Here is a 23798-nt window from a genome sequence, read left to right on the forward strand (position 1 = left end):
GATATATTTCATAGACCTCTTCCTGTTTGCTGAAAAAAGGGTGCAGCTGAAAAATACTCTGAGCTGATAATTCAGCAGATAAAAAACATTCCATTCTGCAATACAACTCTTCACTCAAAGGTCTTTCTACACGAAGGTATTTGATATACACTGCTTTCAAATTCATTGAAGCACACTATATGCTCCCACGTCTCTAATAACTTGCAGCCTTCTAGGAGATAGGAGACTCTTGAAGCAAAACAAAAAAGACAGACCCTCAGAAAGAGCAACACGGTTGCTTTTACTAAGATCTAGGGCACAAAGGAACACAGAGATGGAAAGCACTTCTTTGATAATTAAAGTCCCCCAAAACCTACAAAACTTCTAAACCTATCAAATGCCTTTCCTGAAGCAATGAAGTTTTTGACCTACTTCTGTTCCCCAGGATCATCTTCAGTTTCTACAACAAAAGCCTGCTCTGTTCAGTGGTGTAAATGGTCTTCCATTTCATTCCCCGGGCTCTGAGAAAGCCATCTCCCGCTCAGCCCGAAGGTTAGGCAAGCTAGACTCTATAGGTCACCTCTGGCAAGAGAGGGATCCATTTTGCTGAATATCTTGGTAGCACTACTCTGTGTCTTTTCCAGTTTAAATTCTGCTTCTGTGAATGTGACTGACCAGAGCTGTATTTGAGATGAGGTCTCTTATACATGCTTTAAAGGAGGACAGTAGTTTGACACAAAGGGCAGGGGAAAAAAAAAAAATAGAATAGGTTGGTTAACATGGTAAAACTAAAGCTACAATGCAAACAAATAACCACTTCTCTCCCTCTGTCCCCCACCTACCTACAAATAGAGAAATTTCCAAATTCAGTGTAATTCTATCAAAATCAATGTCTCTACAGTGCATTCTTAATAGAGCTGTATGAGAAACAAAGCAAATTGTGTATTCATCCAATATTGCTTCATCATGCCTATCAAAAGAACATGAAGTTTTCAGCTTTATTCATCACCTGACACTTCAAAACCCTTCTCATGCCGCCCAATATTTTATGTTCCTTATTTGGTGCCTGCAACAAACCTAGGTCACAGTCAAGGATGACTGGAAAGCAGAAGTAATTTCACTATCTCTGAATTTTTATGCTGTAAGGTTATTCGTGTGTTAACGTGATGATGAAGGTGTACACATGTTTGCAAAACACTGGTGTAAGACTCCTGAGCACATTTAAACCAAAATTTGTTGTCAAACATTTCATGTCCCTCCAACACATACTTTATTCAAGGCAATTTTTCCATTAAGAAAAGCATCTAGTCATCCATGAACAATTCCTGAAGTAAACTTACTTCATGTGCTGACAGGTCACAAGTCAAATTTGTGCTTTTTTAACAGGAAAAAAACAGCAGATCCACTTCTATTTTCAAAAGGGAATTTAATGCAAGGCAAATAATAGGCCTGATTACCTACAGAAATTAAACCTGATTTGCAAGGCTTCCTTGAGTCTTCAACTATTGTTCTCTTTCAGCATTTTTATCTAAATGGTTCAAAAGATACATTCAAATTTATAGTCAAAATGACAACACAAACAGAAAATCCCATTTCAAGAAAAAGAACTTAGAAAATTGCAGTTCTCTGAGCAGCTTAAGTTAATAGGTGCAAAATGTTTTTTAATCAGAAGCAGAGATGAATATATCTCCACTAGATATGACTGAAATAGGAGGCAGAGAAGTTTGAACAGGAAGGAAGATCAGTTGGCAAGGGAAAGCATAAACAATTTTTATTTTGGTTTTTTTGTCTCAGACCTTGGACAAAAAACCTACGCTGAATAGTTTGGACATTACCACACACATGCACTCCCCTCCTCTGCCTTGTTACATGCTTCCTAAGGGATACTTGATAAATGCCTATAAAATCAACAGAAAATCCAAATCTAACATCTTCTCACTGTGAGCCCACACAGCCTGCTGCCGATCACGCAGACCATTTGGCAAGCACTGGATCTGCAGGAGAGCAGCTGCTCCAGCCACTCTCTTCCAGTAACATCAGAGATACGAGGACTTGGGGAAAAATTAACAAAGTGATCAAAAATGGAATAAAAGATGTTAAGAGGTTTTTTCCTCCCTGTAAACATCAAATCATCCTCCATGCCCAAGTGACTGTAATGTTGTTCTAAAACTGGAGATATTGACAACTCAAGCCACTAAAAAAGACAAACAATCTAAAATATCCCCAGCCTCAAAAAAAATTTGTGGTTCAAGCCAGGGCGGGAAGAGGATTGCTAAGCACACCACAGGGTGTGGGACACCAAAAGCCCAGAATTTACTCCTCAGCTTCCATAGTTTAGGCTCTTTTTATCCCCAAATTGCAGGGGTTCCCCCGTTCTGGACTCCAGTATAACTTGGAAAGAGCACGCGGTGGATGAAAACTAACACACTTTCCTGAAGAGATTCAGAAGCCACATTGCTTTTAACTCACACGCACAAGACATACAGGTATTTACACAAAATAACAACAAAACTGGAGCACGTTGGCCTATTTCTTTACCACTATAAAGCATTCCTTCAGCTGGGATCATGTCCTCTAGGCCAGACCAAGAGCTTTTTGGGCAGTTCATTATTTCTTTAGAGACACAAAATACTTGCAGTTCCTCCTTTCTGATCTTGATTGGTCCCTTATCTAAACTATGCTGACTTTGCGGGGCTTATATGGCCCGCTTTGATCAGCTGGGACCTTCACTTTCCCTCTAGAAAATTCCCATTTCTCCAGCCTCTGCTAGGGCAGAGCCCCACCAAGCCATTACTGCAACACTGCCTTTCCTGCAGCAGCCCACCTCTAAGCCTCAAACTCTCGCCTTCACCATGAGACACGTGCGCCAGCCTCTCCGCAGAGGTGAATACGCTTTCCCAGGGATGTTTCAAAACAATACTGCAATTTTGTACTCTATAATTTCAATCAGGATTCACCGACTGCCTATTCGAGCACTCTATTACCCACAGCATCCCACCGTGCATTGCTGAAAGCATCTCACTACGGCATGCGTCACTTGAATCGCGTTATATATTGCAAGCATTAATGTTCACACAGGTCTTCACACTACTCGCCGCATAAATACTTGTCATACCCTCTCCTCTGCACAGGGATCCTACTGCAAAACATCAGTGCCTCAAAACTCAAGGAGATCCCTGTGCTATACAGTTAAACGTGCTTGCACCACTTGAGTGACATGAGCATGAGTCCCGTGGTGTTTCAAGCCTCATCTACTAATTGATGTAATAAAGCCACAGCCTAGAAAGTTCTTCCCAAACTTTACTGCAGAAGTTACCAGAATCTTCCTCTCCACATACACATGGAGCTGTTTACATCCTCTTGAACTGGTTTACTCACTCCATTATTACCAGCCCTGTTCCAAAATTAAATCAGTCTTACAAACACAAAGCTGTTTTTCCCCCATTTCTCTACTAATGTCTTTTAATGATCTTTTTTTGTTCTCCTCTCTTTAACTTGGCCTTTTTTTGCCATTTCTGAAAAAGCTCCAGCTCTCCTTAATCTCCAGAGCAACCACTTTCCCCTGAGCTCACTCTGTTTCCAGTTTTGATTTTATACTCCCATGGTAGCGCTCACTCTTCCCGTATTTGCTTACAGAACAAAAGCCACCAGTCTTTAAAAGCACTACGGAGTAGAAAACACCCCTTTTAGGTAATTTTATTCAGCTGTGCCAATAACAACAACTATCCCTAGTCAATCCTACCACGATGTGCAATTATTTTCTTGGAGTAAAAAGAAGCAAGAGAACAAAGACATGCTTAAAACGTTACCTTCAGAAGATGGTGTGGAAACATACAGAATAACTCAATTATGTTTTCAGACCTACCTGGCATATAATACTGAAGTACACACACTTCTGCAATTTTCTTTCCAACCAACCAAATATGTCCTAAAATGGGTTGGCAACGCTCATCACACTAAGGAGGACTATAAACACTGCCAACTAAGGCATATATAGATCACAAAACCTGTTTATCTCTAAATCTGTGTTGCTTTGTGCTACAGGGAAATGAAATGCAACTGGTCCCCAGCAAAACCATGAATGTTTGAATTATATATGTGACAAAGGTAACTTACAGACAGCAAAGGGATTGCAACTTTTCCAAGAAAATCAGGGGGTTTATCTCCATCTTCATCAAACACTGTCACTTCCAAAACATCATGAATATCTTTAATAGGGCTGGAACAAAAAGTGCAAAGACATAAAAAAATAATATTTGATACTAGATGCACACAATCTCCTTCAAAAAGATCTGAGAATACTGTTTTACTAATTAAGTCTGTATACCGTAGAGTATAAAACTAGAATTTAATTAAATTCCAAAAAACCATGAATCAAATTATGGGTGTTCTCCAAGCTTTCCCTTCATATTTCAGACCCATAACTAGCTGAAGAAAATAACTACCAGACAGCGACATTTTTTTGTGCATTGATATTGATGCTAACAGTGTAGAACTCAGCCCTCAACAGAGATAACAGGTGATTGAGAGAACTCAAGGGCTGAATTCAAAACCAGGCTTCAGAACATTAAAGGAGTGAGCCAGGAAGTAAAACTTATGTAACTTCATTTGACTTGAACAATTCCTGAACAATTATCTCCCTTTTAAGGTATTAAAAAACGATTACTCTAAACATCACCTAACAACCCTAATCAAAGACCAAGTGTACAATATTTTCATTCCATTCAGTACAAATGCTCTGCTGATGTGGCAACAAGCACTGGATCCTAAATGTTTATCAGATTACTAACAAATCAGAGACCCCTTTGAGGGAAGTTGTATCTGTGTGCCTGCAAAAGCATGGGTAACTGGAGACGACTTAAGTTGCGTTAAGTTATCTCTTCTTATCCTTTTTTCATGCGCAAGACTTAAGGAAAGAGGTACGTGGTACAGTGCGCGTTTGCCATTCTGCCCAAGAAAAGGTCGTTTCAGAGCCGTCCTGCTCCCGGGACCTCTGCCTGTGACACAGGGGAGGTGATCCTCGTAGAGACAGTCGGAACCTAGAAGCCATCTAGTTGCCTTTCCCACTAGCAGCTGTAGTACATCCTGGGATGTGACCCAGGCATTAGTGGCAGCCAAAAAAACATGAAATGCACTGTTTTCAAGACACTATGTCTTTAAAATGTATTGAAACCTGATACTTCTGCAACCATACTTCCGTATTCCTCTCCAAGCCATTATCATTTTCCATATGATACAGCTACCAGTGGTATAAAATATTAACACCCCACAGTGACACACACAGGTTAAGTGTCGCAAAAAATCTGAATATGATGGGAAGGGCTGTCTGGCGATATTGAACTCTCCAGCTAAAATGGATTCACCCACTGAAAACAATCCATTCTGCTCTAAAATAAATCTAAACCATCAATAGCTTTTAAGGTGCTTAATTGACATTTTTTAAAATGTCAAAAAAAAAAAATCTAAGGAGAGATGCGAGAGGCTGACTGGCTTTGCAGATTTGGTGCTTCAACTAGCCATGCAACAGCAATAAGAAATCTAGAGATAGCCCTCAGCTGACATTTCTGAGACTCACAGGAAGTATAAACACAAACTTTCTTTTTAAATAAAATTTTGGATTCTTATTAGATTTATTTTGCTGGCTGAACATCCAACAAGACTCATCTGCTGGCACGAGCTCAGAAAAAGAGTAATGAGTGGAAGCTTCTTGAGAACAAAGTAAGAGAAAGGACTCCAAGAGACATGCATTCAGCTGCAGCAGTGAATTAAACAGAAATCCAGCAAGGCACTTCTATCAAAGAGATCCGATACTTTTTTATTGTATTCACATCCAGCCCAGTCTTTATGAATGTTGCTTTTGCAAGAAGTCCATAATTCTCAAACTGTTCTTCCAGTGGAGAGGTGTAAATGTCATAAATGCTCAATGGCCAGCCCATGCGGTTGCCTTCCTTGCTGCAGACTGCTACAGTCTTGGAGACATTTATCCCACTCAGTTATTCACAAAAATCTTTGTCAGCATAAAGCAAGATTAAAAAAAATCACGCTGCCTAAAAGCAATATTAATAACAAAAGTGATAATTTAGGTAAAGTCACAAAAAAAAGAATACTTTGATTTCCATAAAAATTTAAGCTTCTAATTTGGAGTAAGCTGCGTTTGCCTAGTTTAAATTCAGAAGATATACCAGAAAAAACATGAGCTCTAATTTTCTGCTTGCTTACAAATTAAACAAGGATTCTACCATGGTTCAATGAAACATATTTTAATTTAAATTATGGAAAATGTAGGCGCGAGTATCTGGTATCTACTTTCTGTTACATTATCTCTTGGATCCAGCTAAGACTCCATTATGTCTAGTCATGATTCTTCCTATAAATATCACAGTAATTTTTCTTTTAATGACTTCTATTAATAAACTCCATGCAAGAACTAGTAAAAGGCAAAAGGCTTTAATTTATATTTGATATTTCTCCAACATCCTCTCTGACTATGAAAAAATGACGTATCTTAAACTTGACCTTTGCATTTTCCCAAAGTCGATAGCTTTTATAGTTCAGCGGCTAACTGTTTGGTGTTGCAGCATGTTTTCAAAAGCAATCCACTTACAACGTGAAAACTTTGTTCCACTCTGGATTGAGGTTCTTGTAAACAGTGTGTGTTTGAAGACTGTCGTTTCCCAGCTCTAATACACAGAAAGGATCACTTTTACCTACGGAAAGATCAGATAGAAAAACAAAAGTGAAGCGGACCCATTATTTTATTTAGCATGCACACTCTTTCTTTGCAGTAGGGCTGGGGAAGTGACTGGCCAACTAAAAATAAGATCCATTAAGACAACTGCAAGTTGCCTCATTCTGTTGGAATGACTTGAGGGGAACTAACACCTTACAACTCATCCAGGTGGCTTCACTCACTACCTGAAATCTGAGACGTACAGGGAATCATCTCTAAGTCTTTATAGCAAGAAAAATCTGCTCATGTTGACAATTATTCAGACAATATCATGAAATCAGTACTGCCATTCTGACTCAGGTAAGCATCAGTGCTGCTGTTACAGCTCTCTATTTTGTCCTCCGCTTAGAGTCTGCGGTCTTCTTCAGATGATTACAGTAGCTGCACCACGAGAAGAGCAGCACAGCACTGTGTTTGTATCAGCAGCATTTCTTCAATCAGTTCAACGAGAACAAGTCCTTGAAGCTATGAAGACCAGCTACCATGCCGCAGTTAAAACAAAACCCAACATCAACTGGAGAATCCATGCGTGAACCAGGTATCGTACGTACAGCAAACGGAACAAACCCGCAAAAAACAGAGAAACCCAGCCTCCTCGCAAAAGAAGGATGCCAGAGTGGAACCTATTATGGTGAAGACATGTTTGCTAATGTATTTTTTTTGATAACTCACATTACATGAATTTGTAGCTTTCACAACTTATTGCAGCTCAGCGGTTTCCATCGTGAACAGAGTGCCCTTTGTCAGCATGTCTGGCTCAATATCTGATTTAATCTCATCTTCAGTGCTCATGTATAACTCAGCCACAGACACTCCAGCCTTTTATGTAGGCAACTAAATATGTCAGCAATGCAAGGATTTAGATAGCAGACAAACAAGATATTTAAGCAAAAGCTGCCTTTTTCTTAATCCTTATTTTTGGTATTATTAATGCAGAGCTCTTAAGGTTCTTACTCTGAGAAGTTTATAAACTAAACAGCAATCTCTTCAGTCTGTAAACAGTGGGTATTAACTAGTCAATATTGGTAAAGTTTAAAGACCATGTGTATTACTGGAATCTATTTGTCTTCTCCTTTTCAGCTTACGTGCCCATTCCCTGATAAATGTGGAAAATGCATGTAGCCTTTCAGAGAAACTGCTTGAAATGCAAACTGGTATATGCCAAAAACAATCCCACTGTATAATTTGGTATTCTGAATGCTATTTTTTGGTCAGTGAGCAAATGCAGTGTTTGAGAAGAACTCTCATGCTTACACAGAAAACATCCAACAAAGCAGAAAGTCATTTTCACATCAACAAAACTATTATCTAGGAATATAAAAGTATGGAAGCCTCAAACCAGACTCGCCGTGGCTGAAGAGCTTTTACATATTTGATATAGCTGTGCGGAAACTAGCCTAAAATTTACATCACATGGTAAAATATGGATTTTCAAAACACTTAAAAAACAAAATAGATACTATGTTGTTTTCTGATAGCTATTATTAGAGCAGGCTAAAAACTTGCAATTAAAATCTGTAATGCAAACATATAATCAGCTGACAACAGAATGCCCAATCACACCAAATTCTCATCTTTATTATGGGATTAAGTAGTAAGGTACAAGTTGGCATCACACTTGTCATGACATGACTGGTCTGTAGAAGTTCACCTGCCCAAGACTCATGACTGCTATGGGATAGGACGGGGAGGGAACACTGCCTGCTCGTACTGCTCCTCTACTAACCCTTGGAAATCTTTGAACGTCTTATTGTCTCTGCAATTTTCCCTTTATCAGATTTTTAGCTAGACTTTGAATTTACTTTTTACTAATAACAATAAATCTGAGCAGTCTCCCTGGCAATGCAGGAAATATGGCACTGCTCTAGGAGGGCTCTATTATGGAAGCCCATAATTGCTGCACTAATCATTTATGAATGGCTCAGAACAGATAATTAATCTTTATGTCTCTCATTTCACGATCAGAAATTATGCTATTTTTACCTAAAATGGCTGCATCCTTTTGCAATTTGGTGGGTCTATTACAGCATAATACTAGGATATTTTCAGCACCGCCATTGAAAAACAATTTGTCATTTGCTTCATGAATCAGGCTCAAAGCCTGGGTTATTTTGAATATAATGACAGACTGAGTAACCTTTTACTTAAGCAGAATTTCATTCTGTGCTATGCACAAGGAATGTGTGTCACATACTCTGTATGAAAAGTCTTTGAATTGCAGAATCAAGAACCTGTGTGCCTCTTGCAATGTTCATTATCCACCCACATGCTTCTGTTTAAGTATTGAGGGAAAAGGGGCCAAATCCGTCACTGATGCAACTGCATTAGCATCAGTGAAGTCTTCCAAAGGGTAAATAATCTTCCAGGCTCAGCTTTTTCCCTGGACACGTATTTCTAGACAGCCCTAGCCTTGCCATGTGCCAAGCGTTCTGCTTTGCTATGGTACACTTCAATTTATCAGTAAGGTGCGGTTACGCTCCTAATTCCCTACAGATGTATTTATTACGTCAATTTAGCAGTGCGTTTCTGTACAAGCTACCTTTTGTTATTAGCAGGTGTTTTGTTTGTTTTCAGATTAAATTCTTCAGTTCTTTAAAGTACTGCTGTCTGCAGTATTTCCCCCACACACTGCAGGGCTAAGCAGTGAATTGAAACTGAAATAGTATCGTGATTGATGTTGGGCTTTCTCCTTTCATTATTATTTTAGGAGCAACGTTCTCACATTACAATGTCTTCATGAATACCAAAGAATAGGGCAAGAGTGTTTTCTCTCTAGCATCTTTCCTGTCCTTATCAACAAGTTATCTTAAAAAACGACTATGTCAGCAAATACACAACACAGTGCGGTGTCCGTGAATTACGAGCTGCTGCAAGATACAGAAGGGAATTAAAAGGTCTCCAGAATCCTAGAGAAGATGATAATAAAAGTAATAATATCCAGGCAGTCGCTACAGAGAAGTATCAATTCCCTAGACCTTCCCTGGAGAAACAATATAAAGCTGGTTTTTTAAAAGGCATTAGTGTCCATTGCTGTCAGGACCAAGCACAATCTGAGGTACAGCTCAGTGGAAAACACATCATTTTCTTGGAGCAAGAGTGCCAAAAAGATCATCCCAATTCAAAGCCTCAAACTAGTTCCAAAGAGAAACCATCACACTTGCACCCCCATTGCTGGCAAGCTTTCTTTTTCGGGTGACAGCCTGCAGCACCACCCAAACCCACGCACTCAGCACCATGTCAGATGCCCCCAAAATCTTTCAGCCTCATTCACAAACTCACAAGGCACCCGATAAAAGATGGAGAGGCTGCTTTGCAGGCACCATGACTTTCTATCAACTCTGATTTTACATATTCCTGTTGGAAAATACAACACACCATGCTAAGTGCTAACTTATTGGTCATGCTGCTCACATCTAAAGCAGAAATCAGACCTCCATCCACTAGACCTTCTTGCATACTTTTGGGAGGCAAAACCATTTGGTATCTCAGTTCCCTGAGGCAGGTTTCAGCACTGGAAAAATGATGGGAAGATTTACTTTTCCTTGGTCAACTGCCAGTACTGCACAGTCTAAATAGCACTCAATATATTACAGCATCCTATGCTACAAAATAGAAATAAAATACCTGCAAAATCTGCTGCCAACAGGTCCACTGCCTTTAAAACTTTGACTTGTAAGAATCCAATGTCCTTTATGTCCTGAAAGGAGTTCTTTATACACTGCAAGGAGGAAAGCATAAAGACGTTTCCTTTGTAATTCAGTAAGAAACACAAATGATTAAACCACTAAATGACTTACATTTTTATATCCATCGCTATTTCTGTGGTGTTTCAGTTCAGCAGCTGATACACCCATAAATACACGTCCACTGTCCCAGTCTCACTGCGTCATGACCCTGATGTTCACGACATCACAGACTACCTGCTCCTAAGGGAATTTCCCATTCACAGAAGTTACATGTTAACATTACGGTGGAGATCGGAAGGAGCCCTGCTTGTTTATGCAAGTATCATCTGCCAATTAAAACAGAAAATGGGACATAGGTAGACTTGGAGAAGCAGCATGGGTTGGGAAGGCAGCATGCTCAATCAGGACTGAAGGATCTGTCCTCAAAAATTCCGACTTTTGTGATTCAAATTCCTCACGCCTCAGTCTCACACCTCATTTTAGATACACTTATTCCTTCTTGCCCAGCTTTTGAGGTTTGAGGTGTGGAAGCTATCATATGGCTTTATCTTCCAAAAGTTGAGAATCCCGAACATACCCTCCCCAAAGGTGGAAAGCAAGCCAAGTATACTATGATCTCTCCCTGATACGCAGCGCGTCTCGTTCCCCATGATAATCTCTTAATACAATTCAAGTTTGCAAAGAAAAATATTAGTTTAAAACTCAAGAAATACAAGCAGCCAAATTGTTTGGGTCTATCTGCCCCGCCAATCTCCTTGTCATTCTAAACATAATAACTATTCCACATAATAGTTTTCTCTAGTAGGAGGCATGTTATTACGACTGGAAAAATCCTTTTTTTTTTTTCCCCCTCCTGCAATTTTGACTACTTTCAATCCTAAAGGAGAAAAAAGGAAGAAAAAAAATGTAAACTCACATAACGTTGTGAAATCTGTTGCCTTTCACTAGGGTCTCCCAAAGGGCAGATACACAGATCGGAGATAGACGCTCCTGTACATGGGGCAACAGCAATCAGCATTAGCAGGGACCCTGGGTGTTTTTCCAGAGGCAGCTCTAAGCAATTGGTCTGCTTCGTCGGCAGGGCAGTAATGTCAACTTGGCACCTAGAATGACAGTGCCAAGCGTTAATAAGAAAAAGGCGCTGGAAAAAAAAATAAAATAAAGCAACTTCTATATTGATTTCAGTAGGAAGCAGGCACCAAAACCTACTGCTTGTTCAGGACAGAAAGAATGCAAAAAAAAGGCACCTCAAAACTAAACATGGGAAAACAATTAGCTAGTTTGTATCGCACTCACTGTCAGTTTTGCTTTCGGGTTCACCTGCTGGTAAGCAGAGGTAGAAGGTTTGGGCTGCAAGTACAGTAGGAAAACTTAACTCTGGCCTGCCTCACTTCCCCTCTAAAATCCCCTAGCGCTTCGTGATGGATTTGAAACACAATTTTATTTCACCTGGGGGACAAGAAAAGGGGCAAATGCAAAATTTAAAACATTAGCCTAAAATAGATTAGTTTCTTTAAAGTCACATACTCCATTTTATGCTACATTATACTGTATGCCCCAATCTCTTTTACAAGCCTTACTAGAGCCACATTTTCAGTGTACTGTTATATTTCCCAAAGGGAAATATAAAGTCCCCCCAACCCCCGCATACAGTATGTATCATTAACCTGATAATTCCCACCCCTAAAAAAAAATTAAGAAAAAAAAGCCAAAAATTCATAAAGAGACAATAATAAAAGATGAGTATAGGCTAAAGCAGAGAGAGATCACTAGACAGCCAGCTACACGTGAAGGGAGCGGTTAAACGCAACAGAAAGCCTAATCACTTGGCTCGGCTAAATGCCTTCTATTTAGAAGTCCAGTAAATGGAGTGGAACTTTTTTGAACCTCCGAGGGGCTTGGCTTTTAAGAACAGGCTGAACAAAAGTTACAAATGAAAAAAAAAAAATTGAGGAAGGAGAAGCTTTGCTGCCACAGCTCAAGGGGAGTCACATTTCTCAAAGGGACGGCGAGGGGATGATGGAGAGCGAGAGCTTTCGCTCCGCTTAATGCGTGCCGACAAGTTTTTATTTAAACTAAACTTGTTAAGGTGTTGTCTTAATAGGCTAAAATTCCACAGGGTTCCCCCAGGTGGATTTCTTCTGGGTAAATGGTGCATGTAGTGTTCCTGATTGATCCCATTCCAGTAGTAGAGCTGGAGCAGTTTATACCCATCTGCTATAAATTGCATGCTTTCCGCTTCCTAACAGCCTATTTTCTGCAAATGCTGAGGGGTTGGGGGAGAGGTGGGGAAAAAAAAAAAAATCCCAAAACATTTCAGCCTGAAAACCCAACAATGTTATGAAATAAAAGTCATTGATCTGATGAGTTTGTAAGTCAACCAGTAGCTCCATGTATTAAAACACAGCTCTTTGTGTAAGCTGCTTCTCACCGGGATCAATGGGGAGGACTTTGCCTTAAGTGTGCTCTTTGTTATTCACCACACTGAACGTGCAACAGGTTGCAAGTTTACTCTTATTAACTGCTTTCAAGTGCTTTGATAGAGAAAGAAAATAAACCGAGAAGCATACCAATGCTGTTTGGTGCGTAGGCTGCCTCTCAACACAATTTCCAAGTGTGAGAGGTTGCATTTCAAGCTCATCGCTACTCCTAGCCTCTTTAGAAAGGTACAAGAGAGAAAGGAAAAAACAAAACAACAAAAGGCAAGCATTTGAGAAAAAGACCTTATCACTTCCACACTGGAGGTCAACATCACCTTGGCTGCATCATTAACACAGTCTTTTCTCAGGCTGCAGCAGTGTTACTCATATTTTAGGTACCAGTGCAAAGGGGGAAGGTATCATTATCTTGGGTTATGATTTTGTTGGGGTTTTGTTTTGGTTTGTTTTTTTTTGGGGGGGGGGTGGTGGTGGTGTTTGTTTTTGTGTGTTTTGGGGTTTTGTTTCGGTGGGGGGGAGGGTTGGTGGGTTTTTGTTTGTTTGGTTTGGTTTTTGTTTGTTTGTTTTTAACAGATGATAAAACTGAAGCAAGGAGAGGGGAAAACTCAGGGTCACCCAGATGGTCTGTGGTTCAGCTGGCAATACAGGCCACATCTCCCTCATCAGCATTTCATACACCACCCACTCAACACAGTTCCCAACCGGGAAAAGTTGCATTTGCTTTTTTAATGTTAAAAACTTTCCATGGGGTAAGAGAGAAAAGACAACTCGTTCAGACAACAGTGCATCTCCACCAACAGATAACTTCAGAAATCTCTTATCTCAAAGGCAAAATTAAGTATAATTCTAGCTCGTTTTTGCAAATTGGAATTGTTTCTCTTATTAAAAGAATTTGATTCACCAAAGGTCAAAGAAAAGATCGCGTATAAGGGCGTAAGGGTAGGAGGGATGTACATGTGGAGGGAAAAACAGCAGGAGGTGGAGTATAAGCATTTCTTCCTCAAATCATGTCTGATTTCCGTGCAAGCTAACGTCTTTAAAACATCTGTGTTCACTCAAGGTGATGGTATGCTCTGTATTTTCTTTTGAGGAACTGAAAAGAAAATCCACATTTGCACTTGCAAAAGGCTTAAGAAAGAAAAAGACTATCTGTTTCATTTAGCTTATACAACATAATTGATCAGACTGCAAAGAATGCAGCTTGGTGAAAAAATTAGACATTCAATTTAGTATATAAATTCAGCAGTTTCCACACAAACACTTCAACACTATTAAGACTAGTCTAATGATTTCCAAGCTATTTCCCCCATCCTCTGAAACAGGAACTCTTGCCTGCCTTTCTCGCCTTTCTATCTGCAAGACCTTCTTACAGATGATTATTTCACAGCAAAGTTGTAAGAGACTATGGCAGCGGGCACAGTATAAAACTAATGGAGTCAATCGGCTTTCTGCCCAAAAGTTGCCTGGTCTGAATGCAACGGGCAAAATTCTTGGAGTATTTGTATCTTAGGTGATGCAAATGATCTCCTGAATTAAACTCTCAACATCATAATCTTATCTCAGAATAGGATAACTCTGCTTGTTGTCATCTTTTGCTACATTACGTATTAAATTCAGGTATAATCTTTCACACATATGGCTACGTACATGATCTATAGGGGACAAAGTTCTGTAAGTTAAGAGTGCCTTGTGCACACAGATTTATCACTTTTTTAAAACCACAATTAATTAAATGCTTTCCTTCTTCCTCTTAATCAATATTTAGGTCTATACCTCTATATTGACCTCTAGTCCCGTAGAGGATCACACCACAGCTTTAGTTTTCATTTAAGACTGTTCTTTTGACTTACAGCTCTCATCTTTAGCTGCCAAACTTTTTTAATATTCATTTTGCAGAGAAATATTACTTGAGAACATTACACAGTAAATTTGGGGTTAAATTATTTGTGTAACTTTATCAGGGAATCAAATGTTAACATTTCACTAAAAGATGCTGGGCTTAGCCTCTTACCAGTAATAACGGAGTTGTTCTTTACTACTCAATCCACAGTTCACCAAATTATGATGATTAAGTATCTTTAAATACATATCAAAAAATCTGCACAAAACATTGCCATTGTTTTCCCTCGCAGAATTCTTGAAAGCCCTTCACAAGAGAGGTCAGAATCTTTATCATAGTATACAGTAAGATGCATCTATGATTAATATTTGGAAAGGAATTCCAAATGCCACAGATGTCAAGGAGACAATTAATAAGGTCTTATTCTGACGTATTCTAGAGATAAGTTTTGGTTGCCTGATTCTTCTCTATAGCTTGGTGAAATTTAAATGAAAGATTTGGACGCAGCCACAGTAGATTTTACTGCTCCATCCCAACAGCATGGCCTTTAAAATAAAGATTGTTTCTTGTTGCAAAGACACCATTTCCTGGAGGCATTCATCATGAAGATATTGGATGCACTCCAATCTCATAGCTCATGGTCTTAAGTCTAGCAGTTTTTGTAAAACCTCTTTCTTGAGGTAAATATGTGAAAAAAAAAAATGCCAACATTTTGCAGCATCCCCTTTTCAAAACATATCCCTTACTGCAGAAACACTCTCTAACAACTTGGCATAAACAATTTAAGCCTGCCTGGACAAATTCTGCACACGTTAACACCTTTGTTTATTAATATACATTAACATCATCTCCTGTTTATAGCATGCCTCTTATCCCAAAGGACACAAAAAGCACTCAATAAATGTTACTAACAGTTCTGTACAGACTAAATAGAGGGATTATTTCATCCAGCACCGAAACACAGCCACCCCTCAGTGTTGGACCCTGGCAGCTGAGCCACTCTGTGCTGCGGTATTTTAAATGAGGAGGAGAAACTGGATCCAGCTGAAAAATGTGAGGAGAACGCAGGTAGGCTGAAAGCAATCATTTCGCTTGTGATACGCACCGACAGCGAGGGTCCATTTCGCGATGGGAGAAGGGTGACGTGAAATCACACAGAATGTTTCTTCACTAGTTCAGAAACAAAGGCCCCAGGTGCTCATGTTTAGTACTGGAGGGCCACCACATGCCCTATTCTACATGTTCCATAGTCTCCACAGGCCCTTCAGGCCTATTTTAAGAACAATATTTTACCTTGAAACCAAATTATTCCTGGGAGGAGAGCCACGTTCCAGGGGCTTAAGGCATCTATCCTACATGAAATTCTGACTTATTCTAAAGGAACTAACTATTCTAAAGTTCAGCAGTCTGGATTATCAGGCACGACTCCACCTTGTGCATCTCCTCAACTTCATTTAAATATTCTCTGAGTGTGCATATATTTTTTTTAAAGGTCTAATCAACACAGTCGAACCTACATGGCCCTGAGGGAGCACAATGAATCCTAACTGTACCCACAAATTGACCACAGAATTAATGAAGATCCAGCATTTTCCTTAAAACCGTGCAAGTTACCTGAGGGCAGTTGGGTTGTACTGCTGTATGTGATGACCGAATGTAACCCACAAAGATTTTACTGAAGAACCTTTTTTACAGTGATGTTGTGAAATCGAGAAATCTTAAAACTCAACTTGGAAATCACAGAGACAATAAACATGGCACCTCATAATGTTGTTTTGCCTACAGAATCCTTTTCCAGATTAGGCTGCACTTGAACCCTCCATAAAATATTATTTATTGGGCGTCAAAAGTTTCTACACTGTACAAACAAGGCTTGTTATTACACATTTGGTGTTTACCTATTCTTGCAATTACTTTTTAAAATCTATTATAATTTTTTTCCTGTTTTGATGCTTGATAAGCAAGTTTGTTGTGCTTAAGGTAACAGTAAAATTTTCTCTCCACATAGGCAGCAAAAATAACGTTAAGGTAAATCTAACACACAGAGGCTTTCCCAGTGCTGAAATCCTTAATAACAGAATAAGCATTTTGCTGATATTTTTTTGCCCCATTGAACACCACCTGTCAGGAACCAGTAGGTAAAAGAAAAGGGGGGGGGGGGGAAACCTAAGGAAGAATTGCGCCAGTGCCAGGAAGACTGAACAGAGGCAAGCCACAAACACTGCTCCATTTCCTAACTCTAAACAGAATATCAGAAGTAATTAAAGTAACTGTGAGAATGGAAGGAACAGATTAATCTTCAGCCACTTCTCCATGTGATGAGCAATAGCATTCAGCCAGAAAGCATTTCCTGCTCTGCAAAACCACAAACATTTGCAGAGCCAAAGGGCATTGTTCTTTTCAGTGAATAGTTTCAAACTATTTGAATGTTTAAAGTAAGAGAATGTTCTTATGAGTTACTGTTATTTAGTCAGCAAGCTGTGAAACGCTCGCCAGGTGAGAGCGGCGAACTGCAGACAGGATCCCTGCCCCCAAGAATTTAGGGGTTCTGGCACGGATCCTGCAAGCAGATAAGCACGGACAGACCCAAGAGGGACTCCAGTAAGTTAAACAGTTCTTGATGCTGCTGCATGTATCCAGCTGTGCAAACGCATTTTGGGGAGATGGGTCTAGATGACAATGCTGCAAGCCAAAAAGAAGGAAGAAGATACAATTACTATGAGGAAACCAAGACTGTACTAATACTGTACAAAATAAGCTGGAGTTAGAGAGGAAAGCAAAGAGCAGGACGTGAGAGTAGGAACCATATTCTATTCCCATTAAAATATTAAAATAGAAGGTTGACTGCTATCCCCACAAGAAATGTCATCAGCTACCATGACATAAGATCATTACTTGAGAATTTGAAGCTATAATGGAAAAATGCAGTGGGACAAAACCCAGTATTGGGCAGGAGAGGGGAAAATCACCTGTGAGGCTGCCCTGAAAATGAAGATTTAAACAACACGAGCCTGTGCAACAGCATGGGGCACAAAACCCACAGAGATCAGTTCTTTGTGGCAATGGGGAAGAGATTACCCAAATAAAGCGAACTCGGGTAACAGGACCCACATGTAAACAGGGCTGCAAAAGTACAGCACTAAGGTGCTAACAGAGAAAAGGGGCACCGGTGCCACTCAGACAGAGCACAAAGATCCTGGAGAGGCCACCAGTCTGAAGCATCAGATCAGCCCTGCGGAGCACAAGGGATCTGGAACAAAATCCCCGTGCAAATACAGACAAATGCTGCCTCCCTGCTGCCACTGGCCCTCCCAGAAACAGCCACCACTGAGCTCCCGCAGTGTTTTGGATTTTACAGTCAGCATGTGCAGAGTCAGCTTGGGTGTCTCTGCAGTCAGGTCATGGTTAATCAATCACCCAGTAATAGGTTTTAATAAACATACCCTTACAGAGGCATTTGGACAGGACTGGAGTAAGGAGAGTAACATACAATACGATGCTGGTAATGAAAATAAATGGATCAATTTGAAAAATAGTAACAAAAATCACAGTAGCTTTTGTACTTGTCGCACCCCCCAAAAAAAACCCAACTTACGTTCCCAAAAGCTCCTCGTGCTTTTTGTTATCCTTTCTCCAGACCTCAATGTCCAACATATCCTTCCTGTCAGAGAAGTAGTGAAAATCAAACTGTTCCCTCCACTGAGGATTTGCACTCTTACACAGTGTCTAGAAAACATGCAGTTATAATATTTACTTTTCTTAAACAGTACTTATTTCCACAGTAAAGCACATATCAATTCTTCTACAATAAGAAGGCAAGATGTTAGGGCATCAAGTACTAAGGTCATTCCAACCAAAGCTCCCCATCCCATCACGCACAACCTCATCTTCCTTAAAAACTCTCTTTCCTTTCTCCGAGTAATGATAAACATGGAAGTGTGATGTGAATCAATGGCCGGAGAAATTCTGAAATGCAAGGTGATCTACTTTCAGTGGACTGTGGTCACTCACACTGGAAGAAATCGATAATAAACCTTTTGAGGACAATCACCTCAAAACAGGTTTGAATTAATTCAGGAACCCAAACCAGTATTTTTCACCCTTACTGCATTGGTATAGACAAAGGAGGAACCGCCTTAAAATTATTAGCATCAGTTAATTTGATATCTGTAACTTGTCCCTCTCAGTTCACTGAGATTGTTCAAGTGTTCAGGTTGCTCTGAGCATTCACCGGATTGGGACTGGAAACACCATCAGTATCAGCATGGCCACGATAGAACAGGAGACAGGATTAACTGGACCATGACTGAGACTTCTCCCACATTGTCTGCTTTCCTTCATCATGAGAGATAGTACTTCATAAGTTGAATGAACTCTTGGAAAGACCACGAAGTGCTACCAAGTCTTATGAGGGTGTAAAAGCAGCGATCCCCAACTTCTGCTGGACCCCAGACAGAAATACTAAGCAATTAACTGGTATCAGGCAACACTATTTTTCTCCACATTTTAAACTTTTTCATTTTCTGTGACTGCAAACAGTGCAGTCTTGCAGACTCATGACATGGGCTATAGACTATTAAACATAAAAAGAGATCTTAAGTCAAATACAGTATATTTATTCTAAAATAACTAACCCATTTGTTATTTTTCAAAGCTGCTTTTCTAAATAAAAACATATCATGACCTTGGTTTGAGGTCTGATGTAGGGGACAGAGTGCAAGTTTCAGATGCGCCTGACATCTGAATGTTATGTCCTCTGAGCTTGCTCTGTACATTTTGTACAGGAGGTGGCTTGTTTCCTCCTACTCCTCCCTCTGCGCTTCCCGTTCATGACATGCAGAGCTCTTGCTTTCTCAACAGAATATTATTTTAATTATAGCCCCTCTCCTTATTAGACTTTGGAGATTAAATGTATACATTGGGGAACCCCATTTGTTTCTTAGATCCCCGTGAAACAGTACTGAATACAAGTAAACACAGCCTAAAAGAATAAAAATTCAAATCAAAACCATGGAATAGTCTGTGTGTTCTGCTTTTGTTTTTTGTTTTTCCTGCTATAGGTAACATTGTTTAAGAAGGGTGCTTTAAAAAATAAAAAATTCCCCTGCACTGGGAACCATTTCAGGTCTGCTTTTCCAGTATACCTAACATCACAAACTTAACTTCTGTGTTGGCAGAGAACAAAACAGATGTGTGATGCATGTAGCTATTTCATTTCAAATATCCATCATGATGATTAGTATGTTAAATGCACAGAAACAGATACTCACAATATTCCTAACTTCCTATTTCTATATTGGCACGTAAAACATTAGTAAAATGTTAATGTCCTGATCCGGTCTCCTGGTTTTGATCTCGCTTACATAAAAGAGATTCAAGAGTAGTTCCATCTGAGGTAGCAACACCGATAAAAGAAACACCGAGTACCTTATTGGCTTCAGCAAACTTTAGGAAATCCTTAATACTTACCTTACTCTTGTATCTTTGATCTCCCAGTTTGAGGAGAATAAAAATCTCTGCCAAGCCCCCTCCGGGCATGTTTTTCCCCTCCAGGAGCGTGATGGTGACCAGCCCGTTCCACAACTGGTTCTTGCGCAAAGAGTCAGAGAGTCGCATGCTCCGCATGAAGCTCGACTGAAAAGCAAGTCAACAACATGAGACTTTTATACACCCAAACCCCTGTTTTTATGCTCAAACTGACTGAGATATGAAAGCAGCAGAAGTGAGAGAGGTACCACGATCGCCTAGGAAGAAGCAGGGAACGGAGGGCAGCAGGATGCTATGCTGCCCGTGCTGTGCCATGGCTGGCCCCGTGAAGGGGCGGCGGTCAGAACAGAGTAAAACCAGCAGGGTTAGCTTAAACCACCAGACAAGTCAACTTCAGCTAACCTGGCTGAGCTTCGGAGAGAGCAGACCTTGAGCGTTGAGAGCAATCTGTTACCTTGGCTCAGGGACAGACACAGGCGAGTGACATGGAGAAGTGGAAGCGGGGAGAAACTGAAGTAAACTCTTAAATGTCTCCAGCTACGTCCATAAAAACGTGGGTCTGTCCTTTCCAGGGAGACAGCCCGCAATCATAAAGTCTACGGCCAGGTGAAAGGCTGAGCACGCATCTTCCACGTCCTCAATCACTCAACCACATGTCATCCGCGTTAGCTCTTTGCCTGCTGCCTTTGCAGCTCCTGCTTCCAGAAAGCGAGCCCACGAATCAAAAATACTGATGCCTGCTGAAAAAACACTGACACCACCGGGCTCTTTATCTGGAGTTATGGTTACCCAGCAGCCACATTTGTTACCTTCACAGCTTCATCCTACATAGCACGGCTACGCTAACAGTTTGCTAACTGGCAATATTTTATTGGACAGAGGATGATTAAATAGGCCTTTATTTGGGGGGAGTGAGCTGGAAACATTAAAACTCAAGGCTATACTTTTCTTCTTGCAGTAAAAATCCTGCCATATTTTATTCTCGTGAAGCAACTTTTAACTCGCCACATTTCAGAGCTTCAATCATGTCATATACAGGTGGGAGCAAGACGGAGGAGAAGATTTCACAAGTCACTTTAAAACAGGACGTGTTAGCTTTAAAAGCAAGTTAGAAATGTTGTTGCTAAATAAAACGATTGCAAAAGCACCTGATGTCTGAAGATTACTTTTTATGGATCAATTACCCAGCAACAAAATTCTTAAATCATGGGTGGTGAACTCACAAATTTTTTTACTCACTTTTTACTGGTTGAAATACCCAACTATTTGAATCCCACAAGCATATTAATATACTTCTATTTAAACACCCCGTTTGGCTTTCCTGGCACACTGATTAAAAATTCCTACCTTTAAAAAGAAAACGAGATTTTGATTCATAAATCCAGCTGCAATATAATTTCTTTTCTTTTTTTTTTTTTTTTTTTTGTTTTTAAGTTCGTCTTTTAGGCCAAAAAAGCTAAAGCACGACTGTTCCCATGGACATACTTCAAAGTCCCGGCAGATATATTCCTCCCTAAACACTGAACTATTTCAAAATCCTTTTTATAAAAAAGGGAGTAATGTCCACAAGGGATCAAAGGGCATTCTACAGTCTGGCAATCGCCTTAGAAAAATGGCAGTGCTTCCATGAAATATGCCCTAAAATAATTTTGCAGCTTGGTATGTCCTAATTTCGAATTGGATGTTTATCTTGGAAAGGCTTCTATCTAACTTGTCCATAAAACAGCTCCACTTAGCTCTATGAGCCCTGTGAAAATGGAATCCAAAGCTGGCTATTAAAGGGGCCTGGAGATTGCTTCCATATGGCGTAACAGCATGGGAGTGGAGGGCTAAGGCCTACAGCAGGCGCTGCTTGGCTTGAGCTCCCCATCTATCCATGGACACTCGTTGCATTACACCATAACATCTGGATTATTGCTTGTAATGTCCCTGGGAAATATCCACTTCCCATCAAAGCCTTTATCTATCTCAGTTGTACTTTGAACATTTTAGTATTTAACGTAGTCATGTTTGATGTGATGTACTTGCTGTTTTAGGACCAAGGATTTTTCCCTCCCCCCGACTTCTTCCTCAGAGGAGGAAGAGGTATTTGATGTTAGTTCACAAAAAAAACCCCACACAGACAAAGTTTATTACCCACATTACAATTTCTTCTAAAAACAAAACATCCAGTTCTCTTCAAAGCTTCCAGGCTGAACACGAAAGACAGTTGTTATCACTCAGTTTTCAAATCAAATTTAGATTCTTTTCATTTTTTAACCAGGGCAGTATTTCAGGGAGTCGCTCAGCATTGGGGGCCTTCCTATCCAAATTCTGTAGCATACATAACCCCACCCTTTTAGCCACCGACTTGACAGTTCAAAGGAGTGTTGGGAGGTACCCAAACCAGCCTGGATTCCACACAGTCCCAGGAAAAACTCAGTGCCTGCAGCTCAGTATTACTAGAACACATTGCAATGCATCAACTCCGACCTTCCAAAACAGGTGGCCCCCAGCAACTGACCTTGTGCCCCCCCTTTCTGGATGGCTGCACAGCTGCAAAAGCGCTCCGTGCTCATCTCAGAAGAGGGTTATCACAGTCTCCTGCTAATAGGACCTGGCTACTTTCTGGAGAAGATCTAGCACCACACTGGATAGAGAAGCCAAAACGTTTGCTTCTGGTTTAGGGCATAGTGCTGAGCTTCAGGACATCAACACAGACTTGATGACTGCAGACTGCTTCCTAGCTCCCCCAACCCAGCTCTGCCACCACCACAAGCCTCTCCAAATGGAGCAGCACGGAGCCCAGGACAGCTGCTTGCCTTGCACCCCTGCAAGACAACCCGTCATGTTAGGAATGCTTTGGTTTTCCTGGACGTGCCCAGGTCATTTGCACAGCGTGTGCTCAGCAGGTCTGGCATGTCTCCTGTGCCTCATATTATCTACACACACACCAAAGAACCATTCTACGAAACTTTGTGGCCACCTCTCCAGCCACCCTGGGTATTTGGCAGGTTGTTCCTCTGACCACCCTGATGGAAATCCCAGCCAAACAGGCAGCGTCTCAGGTTCCACTCACAGTTTCTGGAGGGAAGCACGTCTGGGGAAACCCAGATGTTGGTAGACCCACAGACCTGGACCATCAATGAGTCAACTTTAGTATTTCCTGGGGAGGTCTGCACTATGGAAAATGCCTCCCAGGTGACAAGAACATGCTATCACGTTATTTATTTAAAAAGTCTTACCTCCTCTCTGATACTCTGCACCTACTCCTTTCAAACAGATTTACACAGAGTTAATTGATTAAACTTCACAGCTTGCCTCTGAGCTGGCAAAACTTTAACGGAGCAGAGAACAGAGGAGTGCAGTGATTAGTCCAAAGTTACTGAGGGGCAAAACAAGCACTGAAAAAAACCCACCCCAAACACTACACTAACCTGCCTTCACAATGAGACACGAAAAAAGTCAAAGCCCCTCTCTACACCGGCCAGAAAAGGAGGACATAACTGCTTAATAAGTGACAATTCTGAAGTGGTTTTATTTTTCCAGCTCTTCCCTTTCCCTGTTACCTCCCAGGCTACAGACAGCTCCACACTCGGGTACTTCAGCTCCTCCTGCTGCTGAACCCGAGCTCTTTCCAGCTGTGCTCCCAGACTGGA

General features: G+C 40.6%; 1 protein-coding gene across 3 annotated transcripts in view; it reads right to left on the bottom strand.

Annotated features, from left to right (window-relative positions):
- The window catches only part of MCTP2 (multiple C2 and transmembrane domain containing 2), a gene marked incomplete at its 3' end in the record, with an annotated part of 103673 nt that overhangs the window by 52200 nt on the left and 27675 nt on the right, over nt 1-23798 (bottom strand). For all 3 annotated transcript variants that reach the window (XM_082004918.1, XM_082004920.1, XM_082004919.1), the window contains 6 exons: nt 20143-20307; nt 18269-18399; nt 11312-11498; nt 10334-10427; nt 6584-6686; nt 4096-4198 (listed from right to left, as the gene is read on the bottom strand). In XM_082004918.1, the coding sequence (XP_081861044.1) occupies nt 4096-4198; nt 6584-6686; nt 10334-10427; nt 11312-11498; nt 18269-18399; nt 20143-20307 (783 nt within the window). The remainder of the gene's footprint in view (nt 1-4095; nt 4199-6583; nt 6687-10333; nt 10428-11311; nt 11499-18268; nt 18400-20142; nt 20308-23798) is intronic.

This window comes from Phaethon aethereus (assembly GCF_964289735.1).
Source record: "Phaethon aethereus genome assembly, chromosome: 12".
Taxonomy (NCBI): domain Eukaryota; kingdom Metazoa; phylum Chordata; class Aves; order Phaethontiformes; family Phaethontidae; genus Phaethon; species Phaethon aethereus.